This window comes from Puntigrus tetrazona, chromosome 8 (assembly GCF_018831695.1).
Source record: "Puntigrus tetrazona isolate hp1 chromosome 8, ASM1883169v1, whole genome shotgun sequence".
NCBI lineage: Eukaryota > Metazoa > Chordata > Actinopteri > Cypriniformes > Cyprinidae > Puntigrus > Puntigrus tetrazona.
Window position 1 is genome coordinate 12,168,273 of NC_056706.1, and position 21,307 is coordinate 12,189,579.

Here is a 21,307-nt window from a genome sequence, read left to right on the forward strand (position 1 = left end):
TATGGACCCCTTTTACAGTCTACGATAACGCGTTTCCGCACTAACATCGTAGCTTAAATCTAAGAGTTTATTTATATTTTAATTTAACTTAGCGTGTATTTGTAAAAATAGGCTATATTTCGTATTTTACTTGATATATTTCGACAATCTGACAGCCTTAATTTGTTTTGCATTCGTTTATTTAAAAAAAATAATAATAAAGAAATCTTAATAAAAATATATTATTATAGTTTATTAGGAGCTTACACACACACACACACACACACATATATATATATATATATATATATATATATACTAATGACTTTTTAGGATCGATTTTTATTTTTACAAATGTAGAAAATTATACAATATTTAAAGAAAAAGATTTCTAGAATTGTTTTTGTTATAAATTGTTTTTTTTTTTTTTTTTTTTTTTACAATTGCAATACAAAGAAGCATGAAGTATAAAGAATCTGATGCTTTGAATTTGAAATTCCAAATACGTTTTAATTTGTCTTACAACGTCACCTAGTGTACAAGTAAAGCAAAGCAGAGAAATGGGTATGCGTTTGGTTTTGATGATGTAAAATTGGCATTTTTCATTCTTGTAAAAAATGAATAATTCTAATAAATTGTAATAAAATATTGCATATTCATTTATTCCACTCCATTAATGCATTTCTCAGCTGACACTGCTGAAAGACAGTTGTCTTACAACGTTTAAAATTCATGCACATAACAAGATATTAAACAATTTAGCTCTTATAAATATGGATTAGGCCAGCACAATATTGCGCTCCTCTTTAATCCACCTCTTCAATGGTGGGACCCTGTGTTTCAGGCTGAGCCTGAAATCCACATCCACCTGCAGAAGGAACTCCTCCTTGATAGAGCCGAGTAATGATTGGGTTACACACACTTTCTAGTTCCTTCTGGTGGTGCTCATACTCTTCCTTTTCAGCCAGCTGATTGTTCTCCAACCAGGTAATAACCTCCTTACACTTATCAATGACCTTCTTCTTTTCTTCTCCACTAATCTTTCCATTCAGCTTTTCATCTTCAACGCTATTCTTCATGTTGAAGGCATAAGACTCCAGGGCGTTCTTGGCTGAAATCTTCTCTCTCTGCACCTCATCCTCGGCTTTGTATTTTTCTGCATCTTGCACCATCCGCTCAATCTCTTCTTTGCTCAGTCGACCTTTGTCATTGGTGATGGTGATATTATTCTCCTTCCCTGTGCTCTTGTCCACGGCCGTTACGTTCAGTATGCCATTGGCATCGATGTCAAAGGTCACCTCGATTTGGGGTACGCCTCGGGGCGCTGGAGGGATACCAGTGAGGTCAAACTTGCCAAGCAAATTGTTATCTTTGGTCATAGCCCTCTCACCTTCAAACACCTGGATCAGGACGCCTGGCTGGTTATCAGAATATGTGGAGAAGATCTGCGTCTGCTTGGTGGGGATGGTGGTGTTGCGTTTGATGAGAGCAGTCATGACTCCTCCTGCCGTCTCGATGCCCAAGGACAAAGGAGCCACGTCCAGAAGCAACAAGTCCTGAACGTTTTCCGAGGTATCGCCCATCAGGACGGCGGCCTGCACAGCTGCTCCATATGCCACCGCCTCATCTGGGTTGATGCTCTTGTTGAGCTCCCTGCCGTTGAAGAAATCCTGCAAAAGCTTCTGGATCTTGGGGATCCTGGTGGAGCCGCCAACCAGAACAATATCATGGATTTGGGACTTGTCCATTTTAGCATCACTCAAAGCCTTCTCGACTGGTTCCTGCGTGCCTCTGAAGAGCTCACCGTTAAGCTCTTCAAAGCGAGCCCTTGTGATGGAAGTATAGAAATCAATGCCTTCAAACAGGGAATCGATCTCAATGCTGGCCTGAGTGCTAGATGAGAGGGTTCTTTTAGCTCTTTCGCAGGCCGTGCGAAGCCTTCTCACTGCTCTCTTATTCTGACTGATGTCCTTCTTGTACTTCCTCTTAAACTCTTCAACAAAGTGTTTGACCATCCGGTTGTCGAAGTCCTCCCCACCCAGGTGAGTGTCTCCTGCTGTGGCTTTCACTTCAAAGATCCCATCCTCGATTGTCAGGATGGAGACATCAAAAGTGCCTCCACCCAGGTCGAAGATCAGGACGTTCCTCTCACCTCTCCTGCCCTTGTCCAGCCCGTAGGCGATGGCAGCAGCTGTGGGCTCATTGATAATTCGCAGCACGTTCATTCCGGCAATGACCCCTGCGTCTTTGGTCGCTTGCCTCTGAGAGTCGTTAAAGTACGCCGGGACCGTGATGACGGCGTTATTGACCCTCTGACCCAGGTAGGCCTCGGCGATCTCTCTCATTTTGACTAGGACCATAGATGAGATCTCTTCAGGGTAGAATGTCTTGGTCTCTCCTTTGTACTCAACTTGAACTTTGGGTTTGCCTTCTTCAGAGATGACCTTGAAGGGCCAAAGCTTCATGTCAGACTGGACAACTGGATCATTAAACTTCCTACCAATCAGTCGCTTGGCATCAAATATTGTGTTGTTGGGGTTCATGGCGACTTGGTTCTTGGCAGCGTCTCCAATGAGTCTTTCTGTGTCTGTGAAGGCAACATAGCTCGGAGTGGTTCTGTTCCCTTGATCATTAGCAATGATTTCCACCTTGCCATGCTGGAACACCCCCACACAGGAGTAAGTGGTTCCCAGATCAATGCCAATAGACACACCTTTAGACATCTTTCTTATCACCTGCAATACAAAAGGGGATACAATTAATTAAATTAGAAAATAATAAAATTAAAATGAATAATTACATATATTTATGAATAAATAAATATATTAAATAGGAAATATTACTTGATGAGTAATGCAAAAAGTCTTAAAATGTATAGCTATATTATAATTTTACATTTGGATATTAAAGAGAGTCCCTTACACGTCAGTTTCTTCTAGCGCTTCAGCTCTTTGCTTCAGGTTGCTTGAGTTGTCTCGTCTCGACTGCCTCTGCCTGACCAAGAGTTTTATACCTCCCATGCTGCTTCTAGAAAGAATAGACTTCTCTTGGCTCTGGCGGTAACTTTAGAGACTGAATGAGTCCTGAATTTTCCAGGCGCGCTCTGATGATCTCGTACATACTGCAAAGAAACATCAGCGCTCTAAATATAGAAGCAGAATAAACACCACGTTTACTATGCAGCAAGTGGGCGGCGCTAAACGACGTTTGAAACGATAATTATGTTTTTTTTATAGTGTACTTTTTTATTTGAACTGCTTTTAAACGGCTCATCGTGGAAGCCGCTTACCACCACTGAATAATAAAAAAAAAGTTTATTGCGACTTTTTATCACAAAATTCTTGACTTTTTTCTTCGTAATTGTGGCTTCTGAATTTATATTTTTTAATGAATTTGCATCTTACAATTCAAAGAAAAAACTGGCTTTGAGAATTCAGAATTGTGAGTTATAAAGTCAGAATTCTAACATAAAATTAAAATTATAAATAACCTTTTTAAATCTTTTATCCAGTGGCGGAAACGGGCTTCCATACATTGCTGTATTATTATTAGGAAGTAGTTGTTTAAAGCGTTTTGTTACCGTTAAATGTTCGTCGTTTGATTTCTGTTACATTTCTCATCGGTGGGCATGTTGGACCAATCATTATGCGCTAATTTATACATTTAAATTACTGTACTTTTTAGCCTACAATACAAAACAGGCCAATTAAATGGTCTCAAGAACGAATTGCCTTCTTTGGGTCACCAAATGCTTATTTTTTTTTCTTAAAACATTAGCTATAAATCATTCATTTCTAACATTTTACCGTCCAGAATCCTTTTGCACGCCGCTAATCTTATAGTAAGCAACAATATTGTTGAATTAGCCTAGTGCTAACATAAAATATAATAAGCTTCCTACAATGGTAGAAACAGCATAAATATGAGTCAAAATGCATACTGTGACAGCAAGATCTTTAATGCAGGGATTTGATGACATCACATCTGACAAATGATGTATGCAAAGGTAAATCACAAAGTGCAGATGAGGCAAATATTCAAATGACAGCGTTCACAGTGATATTTGCTTAAGACATTTGCAGTCCCTTAGAGATGGTGATCAAGATATGTGTGCTTCTCGTGAGTCTAGCTGGCTATGTGTGACTATGTTGGGGGTCCACACTATTCTGCAAAAGACTCACAGAATATCCCCAAATCTATGGTATTTTCATCTAAGATCGGCCTAAATAACATATAATGGTCTACGTTATTTTAACAGAAGAATTCATAAAAGGCCACAGAGATGACTGGACTGTGTGAGAACGTGAAAGGGAAAAGAATCCCTATTGGTGACAATTCATAAAATCCCCCCCCAAGCGGGGTATATTTAGCAGCATGTGCTGCCAGGTCACGGAAGATTCTGCACACAGTGGTGTGTATCATATTGCCAGAACACTCTAGCTTTTAGCAGTAATACACAGTACATTCATTCAAAAAAAAGCTTTTATATTTTCTTATGCAATAGCGATAAATCAAGAATATTATGCTGAGTCTAAAAGCCACAAAGACAATTATTTTGGTCATGAACAATCGAGTGTAACATAACCTTGGGTAAATAGAATAACCATGTAAAAACAAAGCATTGATAATTATTCTTATCTTATTTGATCAATAACTATAACCAATATTTGGCACGTTTTTAGAGCCATAGACGGTGGTCCTTTTCATACCTAGGTTAAAAGATGATTTACAACAAATGCTATAATACATAAATTCTAACAATGCACATAAGCCTAAAAGTGACATGGACGTATATGTTGTCACTGGACATTAGTAACACTATTAAATAAGAATAACATTCAGTAAAATCAAGTTTCGTTTTAAGAAATGTATATTAATAGAAAATAAATCTCTTGCTTCACTGGTTAATGCAGGTCTCTCCATCTCTGATGAAGGCTAAATCCATCCAGTTACACTAATATCTGTAAGCAGAACAATAGGGAAATGTTATTTTTGTCATAACTGTTCAGTCTGGCATGCATAATATGAAATTGTTTATCGTTGAATGTTATGAGTTCAACTACCATCACATTGATCAAAACAGGTAAAGACGTTAATAATGTCACAAAAGACTTAAAAATGGTAAACTTTCCATTAATCAAAAAATCCTGAAAAATGTAGCACATCTGACACAAAAATGAAATGGCACTGTTTTCAACACTGATAATAAGAAATCAATCTTATGGTGCCCAAACTTTTCAGCAGGAGTCAATGTTATGCTAAAAAGCTAAAATAGTAATTATTTATTTTATGTAATTTTTGAAATTGACTAGACTAACCTAAAAAAAACTATTAGCGAATTCATTGGTTTTGTGAATCTTTCAATGTCAACCAGCAGAGGGGAGTAAGTGACCAAACATTTTATTCTTGGGCATTTAATGAGTTGTCCTAAAACAGGAACACTAGACTTTCCTTATCACACTACATAACAGTTCAAATGTGTACATTATAAACTATCAGTCATGACCACAGCCCCTCTCATACCTGTAGTAATTTGGTTTAAAGGGTCCGTTCTTATTCAGGCCCATATATTTGGCCTGTTCATCTGACAGCTCTGTAAGATGAGCGTCAAAGTTGGGTAGGTGCAAGCTGGCCACATATTCATCTGAAACACACATGCACATAGATGATTTATTGCAGTTAATGCACATAACTGCTTTGTCTGAGTTAGCGGTGATCGGTTCTTACCCATCTTCTTGGGAAGCAGGTAGACATCCTGTTTGTAGCGACCTTCTGGTGCATTATACAGCTCTATCAGGGCCAAAGCCTAACATTAAAGTAAAGAGCAGAACAGCCTGCGATTAGAGATGTTAAATCAGGCATGATAATCATACAGCTGTGCAGCAGCACTCAGAACCACTAACATAACTGGATAAAATGCCATCTGCACAGAGGACACACACGCACTTCAGATAAAACCCAAATCAGGACAGGTTAAATTACCTGGGTTGTGGCTGTGATTGATAGCACAAAAGAGGGGACTGTTGAGCAGCTCAGGTTCAAGAGCCGGCCCTGAAAAACAGCAAACAAATAACAGATTTACTCTGATCCACCAGGAGAAAAGACAAAATCTGTTGGGGAAAACAAAGTCTTTTCACATAGAAGAAAATGTTTTTGAAATTAAATACCAAATGGCAATGCTAGTTTTGCATTAAGAATTATATTTTTATTTTTATTGGATTTATTGGACATTTTTTTATTTGGAACTGATGCATACCAAAACATATGACAATACGTACCATCAAGTGCTTAAGCTGCTTTAAAAAAGGACAACTAATAGACTAGAATTACATTTTATACTTCTGTTCAAAAGTTTAGGAACAGTAGGGTTTTTTTTATGACTTTGAAAAAGTCACAAAAAAGTAATTTTGTTTCTAGTGTTGACCAAAATGGCATTAATTTGATCAAAATTACTGTAAAAAAAAAAAAAGTAATGTGAAACATTTAAAATTCCTGTGATGACAAAGCTGAATTTTTATATAAATTTTAATAATTTGGTCAAAAACACTTTTTATAAACACTGTTAAAAACAATAGTGCTGCTTAATATTTTTGTGCAAAAAAATATATTTTAAAATATTGTCTTTAGAGTCACTTTTTGTCTTACTGATTCCATGTGAATGTTATATAAAATTACATAATTTGACTGTGTATTATGTAATATACATGATACAATCTAAAAATGATACATATATTATGCATTGCACACATTTATGATCACACATGTATATTAATGCATCGACTCTCTAACAGTAAATCAATGAACTTTTTCATTGCATTGTGCAACAACTTGCTAGTTTAGACTTGTTCAGGACACATCGTTAACATTAAGCAGACTTAAACTCCGACTGCCATACAAATGTGTTTACTGTGGCATTAAAATAGAGTCCATCCATCATATCTCTGGCACTCGTTCAAGAAAAAGAGAGAAGAAGGAAAGACCTCTGCCAGTAAAATCACTCGTTTCCCGTCAGGCCAGATGACGTGGTCAACCTGTGAACGCACCCTCTCCCAGGTGAGCTCTGGAGTCCTCAGACTCGCCTGGAACAGAGAAACAACACACACACACATGAGCGCACACAGACTAACACTCGCTTTCGCTTTTGTCCGGTACAGACTGACAAACCTACAAAGTGAAAACACACACACACACACACACAAACGCAAAAGGCATCCACTACGAACACCATCAGCGCACTTCACTCTGTCGTCGGAAACATGCTGCTAAGAGGCTTTCAGGTTGATTAAGTGTCCCTGTGGCTCATGGAACATCTACAGCTGTTGACGTAACATTCACCAATAAAGTACACTACAGTGGGAGCAAATGGAGCCTCCTCATAAATAACACAAAAACAGGTAAAGACTCACTCACCACATCAATTTCAGTGTTGGAATGGCCCATGTTGCAGACAATACAGCCATTCTTCATTCGATCCAAGTGCTCCCTGGTCACAACATTTTTGTTCCCTGTAGAAACAGACGTACTAATCAAAATTACTCTCCAATAAAATTTAACTCGTTGCAAAGTTGTCTAGCAGAGACCGTGCATAACTCCAAACCTCAATATTTCTTTACAAAACTGTTGCAATAACTACAGCTACAGCTGCAACTCAATGCAAGGGCATCTGGGAGAATGTGTTGTGCTGATAAGAGCCGCATGGAACAGAGGAAATGGATTTGAAAGTGGAAGCGAGCCAGCTGTAAGCAGACGTACCCGTGCAGGTGATAACCATGTCCATTTGGCGAACCACCTCATTTAGCTTCACCACTTTGAAGCCGTCCATACTATGAGGAAGATGAAAACAAAGGTCTTTACATAGACAGTGAGGGAAGACGTGTTTAAATATTCTTAATAAATAAGCGCTTGTTCACAGGCTTCCTGTGTAAATACTTCCCACGGCCATGTGTTTGGCTAATATGGGAAGCATTTATCATTTGTAGAAGTCTTGTTTTAGAAAAATTGTTTTGAAGTGCTCTGTTAATCCTAAGGAAACTTTACAACTTGATATTTATTTTTATAAATATAATGACAATAAACATAAAAAGTTGGTGATATTTTTTTTCATTGTGCATTTAGACAGACAAAATTTACACTGAATAATGTTTATGTCATTGTGTGTAGCAACTGAAAAAATATGCAGAATAGCATAAGTGAACTTTCAACGATTACATAATTGCGGTATCTGTAAACTAACTGAAATGAAAATATTTTATTACAAAAAAATTATAACATCAATAAAATTGTTAAAAAACCTAAACTAAAATCAAAGCCAATTAAAAATCTTAATAAATACCATAATACTATGTGAAAAGTACTAATATAGTGCACATGGTATTTGCTTAAAATTGTGCTAATTTTTGCTCGTGTGTTTATCTCACCAAGCTTGAAGAGCACAAATAGGGTCAATCTCTGTCACACACACAATGGCTCCAAGCGCTTTCAGAGCTGAACAACAACCTTTTCCCACCTACACCAGAATCAATAGAAAAAGAAATTAAAACAGAAATGTTCTTAAAATATCTGTGCTCGTATGAAATACTGTCTGGCAAATTAGAGATTATTTTTTGCATTATGAAGATTATCTTTGGGGGCATTTTGCAAAAGCGCACATGAAGACTGACCTCTCCGTAACCACAAACCACCACCTGCTTCCCACCAAACATCACATCTGTCGTTCTCTTCAGACTGAGAAGAAAGAGGAAGTCAACAGAGATTATACTTTTACTTAAATAAGCTTTCAACATGCTCTGTAAGAGGACAGTATATATATATATATATATATATATATATATATATATATATATATATATATATATATATATTTTAAAAAGCATAGCAGGTGTCTTACCCATCCAAATGGACTCCTGCAGCAGTACAGATTATCAAACTTCTGCTTGGTGACGGAATCATTTACATTCATAGCGGGGACACAAAGCTTGCCAGCTTTGGAGAGTTGGTACAACCTAGAATAATGAAAATAAAAAAACAGACACATTTGATCTAAACATAAATATTTGCTCAATAGGCTTGTCACTTTATTAAAACATACGGGTGATTAATGTCATTATTTTAATCATCTTAATAATACAATATACATAAAATAAATACCAAAGATCTGTGTCATTGTGTTAGGTTAATGGTGTGTATTTCTATATTTCTATTTCTATATAAATATAGAAATAAAATAAGAATGGTAGATGCTTTTATCCAAAGCAACTTGCAAACACTGTAATGAAGATAATAGATTTAAAAAAACAGTTCTCCCTTACCTGTGTACACCTGTAACGCTCTCCTCCACGATCCCACGCACTTTCTTAAAAACGCTTGGATACTTCTTATACACCCAGTGGGTCAGATCGCCACCATCATCTAGGATCTGTGAGAAAATGCATGACGATTACTAGTCTGCAAACATACAAAGAGCCTGATAATTGTTTTGAAGTAATATAAATACTGATTTGGCAGTGGCCAATGAAGATTAACAGAAGCGGTGCGCTAAATATTGTAAACAGTGGTAGATATGTGTTCACAAAGGGTACAAAGCAACAGTTAGCATCTTGCTTACACTAAGCACAAAACGGCAATACAGTAACGCTATTCACATAAAGTGTAAACAGACGTAATATGCAGTTTGTGCAATGGGTAAATGTTGGGTAAAGTTAGGGAAATTCATCTTTGCCAACAAGGTTGATTATTTGCACTCAGTGTAAACAAGACAATGCCCACTGATTCAGCTCTTTTAATATCACAGAACATTATATACCATGTTTGCCTGCCAGCCTTCCATGTTGACACAGCGATCAATGCACCACCAGAAGTCATCTTCTGATTCACCTTTCCAGGCAAAAACGGAAACACCTTTAAAGGGCACAAAATAAAAGAGACTCTAGAATACCAGGCCAGGTTGGAAATGGTAGTTCAGACGAAGCAGGTTGTTAAAAGCGCTGTTTACCGCTCTCTGCCAAAGCTGCGGCCACTTCATTCTGAGTGGAGTAAATGTTACACGCAGTCCAGCGGCACTGAGCACCCAGTGCCACAAGTGTCTCGATCAGGACCTGAAAGAAACCAGCACAGAAGAGTAAACAAACTAAGAGTAATGCGTATATTTACCTTTATATTATACCTTTATATACAAGCAAATATTGTGAGCACTGATTTTTTTGTATGAAAAATATGTAACAAAATAGTTGTTTGACATTCTCTTTTTTTTAATAGCAACAAAGCTGGTATTTTTTTTTTGGTGTAATATTATTTACATAATCTTGTTTTAATTACATATTTACAGTGTTTTTATGATAGATATTTTAGTTTTTGACTATTTAACTACACTTTTTAGTACCTGAAATTATTTTTAGTTTTAATCTAACATTTATCTATATCAATATTTATCTTTTTTTGTATTACATGAAAACATTATTTTAATTTGTTTACATTTTTTAATTGTTTGACTCCTAACAATACATGCATGCTTATAAGTGAGTAGGGTATCCAATTAATGGACCGTATAGAACACAATTTATTTAAAGCAGTAAAGACGTAGACTACATTTAGGTAAGTGTTTAAAATTCAAGTATTCATTATATTGCCCTGCTTGATTTACTGGTCTGATCAGTTTGGTAATTTCAGCAAATCAAAATGACTTGCCCTAAGCATGCTGTGAGTACAGCTAACTTTAATATTAACCCAAACAAGCCATAGAAATGTGTAAATATTTTGTGTTAGATGCAACGACTATTTGTAAGAGACAGTGTGTGTTCAAATTTCGCAGCCTTGAGGAGAACCTACAGCAGTCTGTGCAGTGATGTGAGTGCATCCAACCACTTTAGCCCCAGCGAGGGGTTTCTCCCCCTGAGCTCGCTTCCGCAGGGAAATGAGAGCAGACATATCTGTGGATGTGACAGAGACAACAGTTTGAAGATGAGACAGCTTCTTTTATTATGGAAGGCAGAGTCTAGGGGTCTGAAACGGAGATCACACCAAAACACAGACAAAACTCTTGTTGCACTAAAAACAGGGAAACATTTAAATGAAACTTCTGTTAGCATTTATAACAGTTTTCCTAGTAGCTTTGTTCTTATTCACTGATTATTTCTGTATCACTAAGTCAGTGAGTTGAACTGAACATTTTGGTCAGAGATATTGCTTCAGGAGACTTTTTACTGACATTTAAAATCTCTTTGAAATTTCTGGCTTTGTGTTCTGCAGAAGAATGTCATATGAATTTGAAATAACTAAATGATGATCCATTTTTCCTTTTTCGAGTGTACTATTCCTTTAAGTATGTGTATATATATATTGTGTAGCTGGCCTTGAGATCTTAACCCAGTTAAAAAAGATGAAACCATTGAATTAAATGGAGAACAATGACTGTTCCTGACAGCAGCAGCTGTGTCCAAACCTTGTTCCTTTGACAGCCCTTACACACACCTACCTTTGTGTTCAACAGATGCCCTGCGTCAACAATTCTTTACTAAACCAATAACATTAATTTTCAAAACTTGACAAAACACGACCGACCAGTCAGCAATCAATGCTGTAATTGTTATGTAAGCAAACCATCTTGAGCATTAAGCATAAAAGGCGAGTCTCCTAACCTTGCTCAGCGATCTCGATCTCCCGCCGTCCAAACTCTGCCTGCTTGATGTTCTTGACGCAGAAGTCGCTGCTGCCCTTTGAGTTGACCTGGCTTTTCTCACGAGGAGACGTCTCATCATCAGAGCTGTCAGTGTAAGATGCCGCTACAAGAACACGACCGCACATTTTAGTGGAGTTAACACCAGTGCATGCATTTATTAATGTTTGCGATAAGAAAACCCCTACTGATCTTATGACATTATTTTGCAATTTTGTTTCAGCAGGGGTTGGTCTGCAGTCACAAACATGTAGGAATGTTTATCCCTCACTTTTGTTGGTATTACGAGTGATTTAGGAATGTGAATTTGTCTGATCCAGTGCCAGTGCTACCAAAAGTCTGTAGTTCTCGGTTTAAGCTAACCTAGGATTACATTACACAACACACAAAACTAGCATGAACAAGAAATAAGCAGTTTTGGGCCACAATGATTTGTTAGTTTCTGCAATGAACTCACGGGAATAGTTCATCCTAAAATGAAAACGCGCCCACCCTCAGGACATCCAAGATGGGTTTGTGTCTTCATGGGAACAGATTTGGAAATTGCGCATTAAATCACTTGCTCATCAAGTATCCTCTGCAGTGAATGGGTGCCGTCAGAACAAGAGTTCAAACAGCTGACTAAAAACATCGCGATAATCTAGAATGACTCCACACAACTCCATGACACCAATTAACATGCTGTGAAATTAAGTTTGTTTTTAAATGCTTTTACTGGGCAAAATAGAGTCCATAACACTTGTAAACGTGCCTGATTGCATATTTCTCTCTTGATTCAATGTTGACATTTTCATTCATATCTACAACTTAAAGCTAAATTCTTAATGATGGGTTTATTTCTTACAAACCCATAGCTTTTCACCTCACAGCACATGACTGATGGACAGTAGTCATGTGGATTATTGCGATGTTTTTATCAGCTGTTTAGATTCTCATTCTGACTGCACCCATTCACTGCAGAGGATTCATTGGTGAGCAAGTAATTCATTGCTAAATATGATAAGATGAAGAAAAAAACTTATCTATCATCTTGGATGGCCTTGTGTAAGTAAGTAAGCTGAGTTCTAGCAAATTTACATTTTTGGGTGAACTATTCTTTTAAAATAAAACCATTTAGCTACTAAATGGCTGTTAGACCTACAATGTATGCGTTTAACGCTTCACACCATTTGAGTTTTGGTTTTTGTGTGCGTGCTTGGCTTGCAGTGAGGGTGGATGAGGGTCTGACCTGAGCTGTAGCTGTCCGTGGAGGACTGAGAGATGGAGCGGGACAGGGAGCGACGGCCAGTCTTTGTAGGGAACTTGCTGAACTCCTGTTTTTCCTCTTGGTTGGCAAACTGAATCTGCTACAGTAAGATGAAGGTATGGAAAAAAAGAGGATGGGGGAAAGAGAGACATGAACATGTGAGCAGCACATCTGCATGTAGCTCATGCAAAAATAAAAATTGTCCTTGTATTTTACATTTCAGAACTTAAGGCTTAATTTCGACTAATACAAATGCAATCAAACAAACTACGAAGAAACTTTGAAACGTCACTACTGAACATTAAACACACTAAAATAATAAGAAACAGCACAGCTTCAAACATGTAGAGTCTTAATATAGACCAAAAGGACACTATAAATAGCATCTGTTCACTGCTGTATTGAAATATTTTACAATTACATAACAGATGTGGGGAACAGATCTCATCAGGGGATTTCAGTTCCATTTCAGTCATTTTAATAATGCAAAACTTTAAATATTCATGGGATATATGCTTGCAGGCTGATGAAGAGTGTGTATTGCTGGTTTCTGCCTGTGTGCTGCATGCAGTCTTGTTTTGTGGAGAACGCAGATGAACTCGACTGTTAAATTATAGCTTCAGTATAACTTGAGCACAAAGTATAAAAGCAAAAGGCAGTATGGAAGCACAAGTTGACATGGGATTGTGACTGCTGTTATTTTCTGCAGTAAACCCAAGTTAGCACAGAAACAAATGTAATTTTCTTTGCTGTGTCGTCGTTTTGCCAAAAGCATTACGTTTTTTTGCCATGTCAGTGTTTTGTGCATGAAACCACCTTGTCAGGAAACTGACTTCAAAGGCTCTAAAACGTCATGCTTAATGATCTAGAACAAATTCAAGAGAGCGTTTGATATAACCAAGCGAATATTTATTGACCGCAATGTTTCAGAAACTGACTTCGAAACAAAAAAAATTACATTTATAAATTAAGTTGGGAGTACATTAGCATACAAGTCGATCTCTAAGCCAGCACATGGACTAAATTAATTTCTATTTTAATTTCATGGGGCCATTACATTGATTAAGCAAAGTAATAAAAGCTGAAAGTTTAAACCTCGCGGTGCACATAGTCCGACAGAGACATTAACATGAAGGACGAATGCTTCTGTGTAAAAATACCCAATGAAGACCGATTCATCGCTGTGTCACATAACACTTCATGTAGGAGTGATCATATGTCTGAAAAGCAAGGGAGGATGGGGGGGTTTGTAGTGGACTATTACATTTACACAATAATGTGCAGGTAAATCACAGAGGCAGGGCTCTGGTTCTCACTGCACTCCTTTTTTAGAGCTGATTTATGTTTCTTTCGTACACAGATGTCTCATCTACAGATCACCAGCGGCTCAGCTTCAAAGCATCTGGAGACCCAGATTCACTGTGAGCTGCAATATGACTGTGCTTTAGCAAACAAAATCACTTGGATTGATATGTAACCACAAGCAGTATGCATTTGCAACAAAATGCTTTAAAATCGCTTGAGGTGGCAAGATGAGACCAAAGAAATTACTTTACAAAAGTGCCTGATGCTTCAGGCTGAAATGACCTCTAACCTGTGACCTTAACCAGTGACATTTATCTGATTAAGCTTGTGTGTGGTTATAAGCGATCAAATAATCCAAGCATCTAATATATTTACTGTCTAAGCGCAGCAGAGACAGATAGAGAGGGAAGAACCTCTGTCTGTGTGGTATATAAAAACAGGAGATTTCATTTAATGCATCTGATGACAGTCAATCTACAAATCTTTAGGAAAAGGCTTTGGAAAGTTCAATGGCGCTTGTGAATCCGATACTTTTTTTTCCCCCAAGCAAAACAGAGGATCCCTCGCCCTCACAAAACACAGCTGCCATCACAATTCCTACTGTGAAATATAGGCAACGTGGAAAGACCCAGAAGAAAACCTTTTAGCTGCTTTCACAGCTCATTTCATTTTTTTTTGTATTAAATGCTAAAATATAACTGATATTTTTTAAATACACTACTGAGTTTTGTTTTTTTCAAAAAGGTCTTATGTGTTTTAATATTTTTTGAAACGTGAATTATTTCTGTGAAGGCAAAGTTGAATTTTTTTTTTTATTTGTATTACTTCTTCAGTGTCACATGATCCTTCAGACATCATTTAAATATCCTGATTCACTGCAAATGATCAACGTCTTTACTGTTACGTTCGATCAATTTAGCACATCCTTGCTTAATTAAAGTATTATATAAAATGTTCTGTTGAGATCTTTTCCTTTGGGACGATTTTCCAAAACTGATCCATATACTTGACTTGACATGACTTCAGATGTTAGTTTGACAAGCAGTGAACCCACTACACATTTCGCTTTACTCAAAACAGTAAACATCTACTTTCCAATCCCAGAAAATGTTCGGCTCCCCCCGTAGAACTGCCTTAGCACCGTCGGTTTATCTGTTATCTAACTTGTGATTTGCCAGACATCATCCAAGTCCTGAGTTAGGTATGTTTGGACACAAAACTGCAGGACATGCCGGTGAAGTTGACACAACACACAGCTGATGTTTCAAGGAAATTTGAGTGATAATAAAATGCCATTGTGAGGCGGTATTGTGACCCGAGGCAAAGCTTTGAACTTGAAGAGCCTGAAATATCTGGACAGTTATGATCATAGAATTCAGGCTATAAATTTCCAGTTGAAACACGAAAAAAAAAAAAAAAAGCTATGGACTATGATGAAGCCTTATAAGCATTAACATCATTTCCAGCTCATTTCGCTGATTACACTGTCACTTAAATTATTAAATCGTACCATATTCTTTTTTTATCACTCTGGCAATGTGCTGTAATAATCCAGAAGGCTGTGGATTATGTTAAACCAGACTTTAACTGCCCCAGTCAGTGTTATGTAGCGGGAAAGTCCAATGTAAGTATCAAAAGACAAAACTGACTTAAACTAGCATCGTATGACTGTGGCAGATGTAAATAACTCTGCTTGAAACAGTATTTGAAACGGTATCATATTTGAGTAATAATTTCTCAAATCTATTTCAGTCCCTGAAAAACCAGCACATGATGTCTCTAAAACTTCCTACTCAGAGACAAACTGAGAACTTCAGACATTTCCAAGATGGTGAGCGCTACATATTAATAAACTGTACAGAGTTTAATTGAAATTATTTTGATAAGCAATTTCTACAAATACGTTGACTTGATCACAGAGAAGAATCTTTTTAACGTTAATTTAAAATATAAACAAAATGTATATATATATATATATATATATATATATATATATATATATATATATATATATATATATATATATATATATATATATATATATATATACATACATACATAAGTAAAATATCCTTCTTTTCTAAATATTAATATTTTTGTTTTTATTTAATAATTAACTATGTAATTTAGGTTAGTTCAACATAATAGAATAGAACATATAAATATTGAAGAACATTGTAACCTTTTATATATCTGAATTTCTGAAAAAAAAATTAATAAATAAAAATAATATAAATATATATAGCTTGATACTATATTAATATATAGTAGAAATATTTAAAAATCTACCACTTCTCTCTTATTTTAATTTTTTTCAAACATTTTCTATTATCATCACATAGATGTATTGTAATTATTTTCTTTGTTTTCCACTCTGTCTCTCACAGACTTTATGTAAATAAACATACAGTGTCACCAAAACAATCGGAGCTCTTTTTGCTGCATGCTCCTGAAGAGGACGGAAGAGAGAGAGTAATGTCACTTACCCTGGGAAAATCATATCCATGGTTCATGGTCCCTATCTGTGCCGGTTGCCTCTGGCCTTTGTGCCTGTGTATTGTTACAACTGGTGTTTCACCAATGTAGTTTTACAAATGGGGCGGGTATAGGGGGGAGTTTCTGTGTGGAGTTCTTACAGCGGACATGAGGGTATGGGAGGTGACAAGGGAACCAATAAATCAACCACTCACAAACCCGGCCAGCCTACTTTTGCTCTCCCTCTCTTTCTACAATCTACCGTTCCTTGCAACCCAAGGTAAGGCCCGTCAGCCTGTCTTGTTTGCGGTGACTGAATGTTTCAGGAGTACTAAAGGAAGGGTGTATTTGTTGCCCCAGTGTTTTAATCCAACTGGTTCTCCCAGTGCCTTCAGAAACAGACTCTCCTGTGGAGTTCATTCAGGGCAGCTAATAAAACAGGGATCTGGAGGGAATTAAACCATGTTTCTGTAAACCCCTAAAGCATCCACTACAGGTCAAGTTGCTCAGCTCTATTCCGAGATCTGACTAAAAATAGAAAAAAAAGAAATCCATCCAGTTCATTGACTGTTCTGCTTTACAGCTCACAATGATCCATGGCGGTGGAAACAGACAGGCAGTACTAGGCCAGCAGACGCTCAAGCGTTAAGCAGGCGCTGTTGAGCCGTTTACCGTGACTCTGCCAATACCTGCTGCAGTCCTAATGTAACCAGCCTGGCTTTCAGCCACAGTCTCTAATCCCAGGCCGAGGTCAGGCAGTGTACACTACACTCTGCAGGACTATCAACAAACACAAAGAACTCTACTGCCTTCCACACAGGATTAGGTTTTTTAATTAAAAGTGAAAACGCAGGGCTGTCTAAACTAAAATTAATCCCAGCTAATTGTATATATCAATATTAGCCACCATATTAAAGGAACACGCCACTAATTTTGAAATAGGCTCATTCTCCAACTCCCCCACAGTTAAAAAGATGAGTTTCACCATTTTGGAATATCTTCTGCTGGTCTCCGGGTCTGGCGATAGCCCTTTTAATATAATTTTTTCCCCCCGTGTTGGAAAAGGTGAATTTTTCAGCAGTCATTACTTCATTCTTCACTGCCACTTGATCCTTTAGAGATATTTCTACAATGCTGCTCAAAAAACATTTCTTATCAATCAGATATTATTGACAGATATTATTCTTATACTTATTATTAATGATGCTGAAAAGGATTGTGCTGCTTAATATTATTTTAGAGAAGCTACATTTTTGGTGTGCTTTTTTGTTGTTGTGAAATTAGAGCAGCATTTAAAATAAAGACACATTCTTGTCCACATATTGTACATTATTGTTTGTCCTCTAAGCCCTGCATTCTGAAAAGCTCTTCGTTCTACAAAAGCTAGTTCCGAAGAGAGCCGTTAACTTCGTTCCTGAATGAATCAGCCATATGAATTATTAAAGCGATTTACCGCCACCTGCTGACAGGTTTGGTTTCGTTTTTAGAGAATCACATCATAAATAACAATAACAAAAACATTAAAAAGGAAAATATACTCACCCTCTCTTTTCAAGCCTTTCTTTTGTCAAACAAAAAATGAGGTATTTTGAAAACTGTTGGTGTCAAAGGTGTTTTGGTTACCAATGACTTTCACTGTATGAACAAACATTTTTTTCTTTCTTTTTATGTTCCGTAGTTTATGTTTGGCTTTTGTAGCCTAAATGTTAACGTGTAATAACTTTTCATTATTTTAATTTAAAGTAGTAAATGACTATACTATTTCTATTTAACTATACTAGACCTATACCTACTATATAGCTACACATGCAGACTAAAGATTTGAACTTTTTTTTATGATAAATTACCTTTAATCGTTCTATTTTCTTGTGCTCTTTAAAAAAGTAATAAATCACTAAATAAACAACCCTACAAAAGATTCACTTGGACCAAAAAGCCCTGATATTATACAGAACTTTCAGTGTCATAGTCCAGTGATGACCAGACTGTGGCAGAGTTTTACTATTAACAAGGCTGATTAACTAAACAGCTGATTGAGCTTTTATTTAAGCTCTTTTTTCTTTGCAAAAGTCAACTTGATGAAACCGAATTGTCCTAACATGATTTGGCTGAGAATGTGAAACTTCTTAAACACAGTTTAAAGATATAACAGCAATCTGCTCAACCAAGTCAAGAATAATCGCCCCGCTCAAACCACTTGAGAGAATTAAATAATTGGGCTCTGAAGTGCCGATGGTCTAACGTGAATAAATGAAACGCGATCTAAGCTCTCTCAGATGACTTCTCGGTGTAAAGAGACCCTAATGGCAGCTCAAGCACCGAAGCAGGAAGCTCTCAATGCACCCATTCAGCAGAACTGGACAAACTTCTGCAACCAATAGCTTTCCTGGAAATTTCCGGAAATTTGATCTAATCTCCAAAACTATGTATATTACATATAACAAGCAAGAATCAGGAAACAAAAGGAGTCATTTTATTACGACGGATAGCGTTGTGAGACACATAAGAGGAATAGATCTGTTCAAAGAGATGAAGAAACTAATCTCCTGCTAAAACTAAACGACAAGCTGAATGTTTGATGAGAAAACAGAGAACAATCACAATAAGGAGAGCCCAAGGTCAGTGCAGGGCTCTCAGAAGGTAGGGCCGGATCACGGCCCCATGCCAAGTCTCGGTCCGAGAAACAGGAGAAAACGTTTCTGAGCGACTCAGTACATGTGTCATATTTCTCAGCTCAACGCAACTTTCTTTTACAATGTTATCAGAGCCTCCAGCTCACAGAGGGACAAAGCTAGCGGAGGTACAGAGACAGAAACTTTCTCACACCCTCAAACTGTGGGGAGAAAAGGATACGGTTACACGAAAAAACTGTGATTACTGGGGAAAGCACTGCCAGCACATACAAAAAAAAAAAGAATACACAAGATCAGAGGGGGAATAGATGAATGCATGATACTCAAACCATTGAGCTTTTCAAAAGAGACTCTCAGCTCTTTGTTATTCCAGATAAACACTTAGAACAGAGATCTTCTGCGAAGTAGTTACACTTTAAAAATTATTGTAGAAATGATTAAAGATCATTTTACAAGTAAATACTATTTCAGTCTTTCTACTTAAAAATGTGTTACTTGTCGATTCTTTCTAATCATCTGTGAAACATGCTAGGGTCAATTGGTTTAAAGTAAATCCGACAGTAAATCTTTTTCTTTCTTTTTTCCCCAGTGCTGCACGTGCAGTCTTTTTTCTAAAGCGTGCCGAAGTGCAAAATGCTGCTGATGAAAGATGCATACGAATGCTTGATTACGCACTATCCAAAATGAGATTTCTGAAATATTAAGCAGTAAATGTGAACGCCAGCACTGAATTTGATTTGCCGCTGAGTGTAATGCAGCTGAAGAGAAGCAGCAGAACAGCCCTTGGCTCTGTTGTGTAACCAGCTGACAACTCGATGAGCGAGTGGGCAGAGTAGTGTGCCTCTTTTACCACCCACACACACACACACACACACACACACACACACTTCAGAGGGCCACACTGCATACATTTTCACAATCTGGACTTGATCATATTTCTTTCACAGAGTAAACGCTCTATCTATCTATCTATGCTGCATCTTCACTCTTTGGTCTTTGCAGTGGCGAGCTCCGACACCGTCAGATGTCCTACGTGCAATTTCTTTCTGTCTAGGAAATCTACAGACATTTACATATAAAAAAAAATACATCTTAGATTCCAGCGTCTAACAATTTGCAAACTGCAGCGGACAAAGGTCGGTGACTCCGACAGATGTGACAAGCTCGGGGAAAAATTAAGGGATGCGGCGAGAAAAGGAACTAAAGAAAGGCTAGAAATGAGCGTCACGTGACTCTAATAGGCTCCAGCACACCTCTAGTCCAACTCTCGCCGGGGATAATCTTTCTTAACGACACCAGTAAACTGAGCAACACGTCCCAAACTCGAGTGCGATGTTTTTAGGACACGCATACCGTGTGCTCGGCCCATAAACGGCGAGCTGGATTAAAAAGACCCGTCCCCCTTACCTTTTTCATGGATTTGTGGGTCGGGACCGCAGTGAATGCGGCGGACAGCTCGCCGACGTTCATGTTCACGTCGCTGTTCTTCGTGCCTGTCATCGCGGAGTATTTCTCGGCAACGTTTTCGCTCTCTTTAAACTCTTTGCTGGCCTGTTTCACCTCCAGCTTCGCATCCCCGACACAGTCTGTCATGGCAATCTGTATCTTCGCGCTTTTCGAGCCGTTGCCGGTGGTTGTTCGCGGTAGTCCTTCAGCTCTGTTACTGTAACCTTTCGATTCGTCCTTATGTTGCCGGAGCGCTTCTAAAGCTCCGACTGTCTCAAAAGCGGAAGGGGCGATTGCGCAAAAACGTCGACAGGAGAGGAACAAACTGCCGAATGCGGATTGAAAACGGACGCGGATGCTAGTTTATAAGAATGTAATATCACTCGAGCCGCAGTGGACCACAGATTATTATATTTGACTGTCCGGTTGACGGCCAGCAGCAGCATCAGCGGTGGGCGGGGCTTAAAGGCAAGCACCTGCACGCAGAGGAAGTTGCACGAGAACTGTCTTAACGGTGTGTGTACCGTAATCTGTCGCTTTTAAGGCCGTATT

At 37.7% G+C, this 21,307-nt stretch overlaps 2 protein-coding genes across 2 annotated transcripts; both read right to left on the bottom strand.

Annotated features, from left to right (window-relative positions):
• Positions 1-614: 614 nt before the first annotated feature.
• Positions 615-3,098, bottom strand: hspa1b (heat shock protein family A (Hsp70) member 1B). Its single transcript, XM_043246451.1, has 2 exons — positions 2,902-3,098; positions 615-2,714 (listed from the first exon to the last, which is right to left on the bottom strand). The coding sequence occupies exon 2, from the start codon at positions 2,700-2,702 to the stop codon at positions 786-788; it is 1,917 nt and encodes a 638-aa protein (XP_043102386.1). The 5' UTR covers positions 2,703-2,714; positions 2,902-3,098; the 3' UTR covers positions 615-785.
• An 818-nt stretch (positions 3,099-3,916) lies between these two features.
• On the bottom strand, positions 3,917-21,213 carry ahcyl1 (adenosylhomocysteinase-like 1). The gene is given in 18 exon segments (XM_043246467.1): positions 3,917-4,940; positions 5,503-5,623; positions 5,707-5,785; positions 5,962-6,030; positions 6,960-7,058; positions 7,390-7,484; positions 7,732-7,802; positions 8,397-8,485; positions 8,640-8,703; positions 8,867-8,875; positions 8,877-8,981; positions 9,288-9,394; positions 9,782-9,876; positions 9,971-10,073; positions 10,804-10,904; positions 11,613-11,756; positions 12,879-12,996; positions 20,717-21,213. Coding segments are annotated over 18 exon segments (1,662 nt in total). The 5' UTR covers positions 20,903-21,213; the 3' UTR covers positions 3,917-4,933.
• Positions 21,214-21,307: the final 94 nt, after the last annotated feature.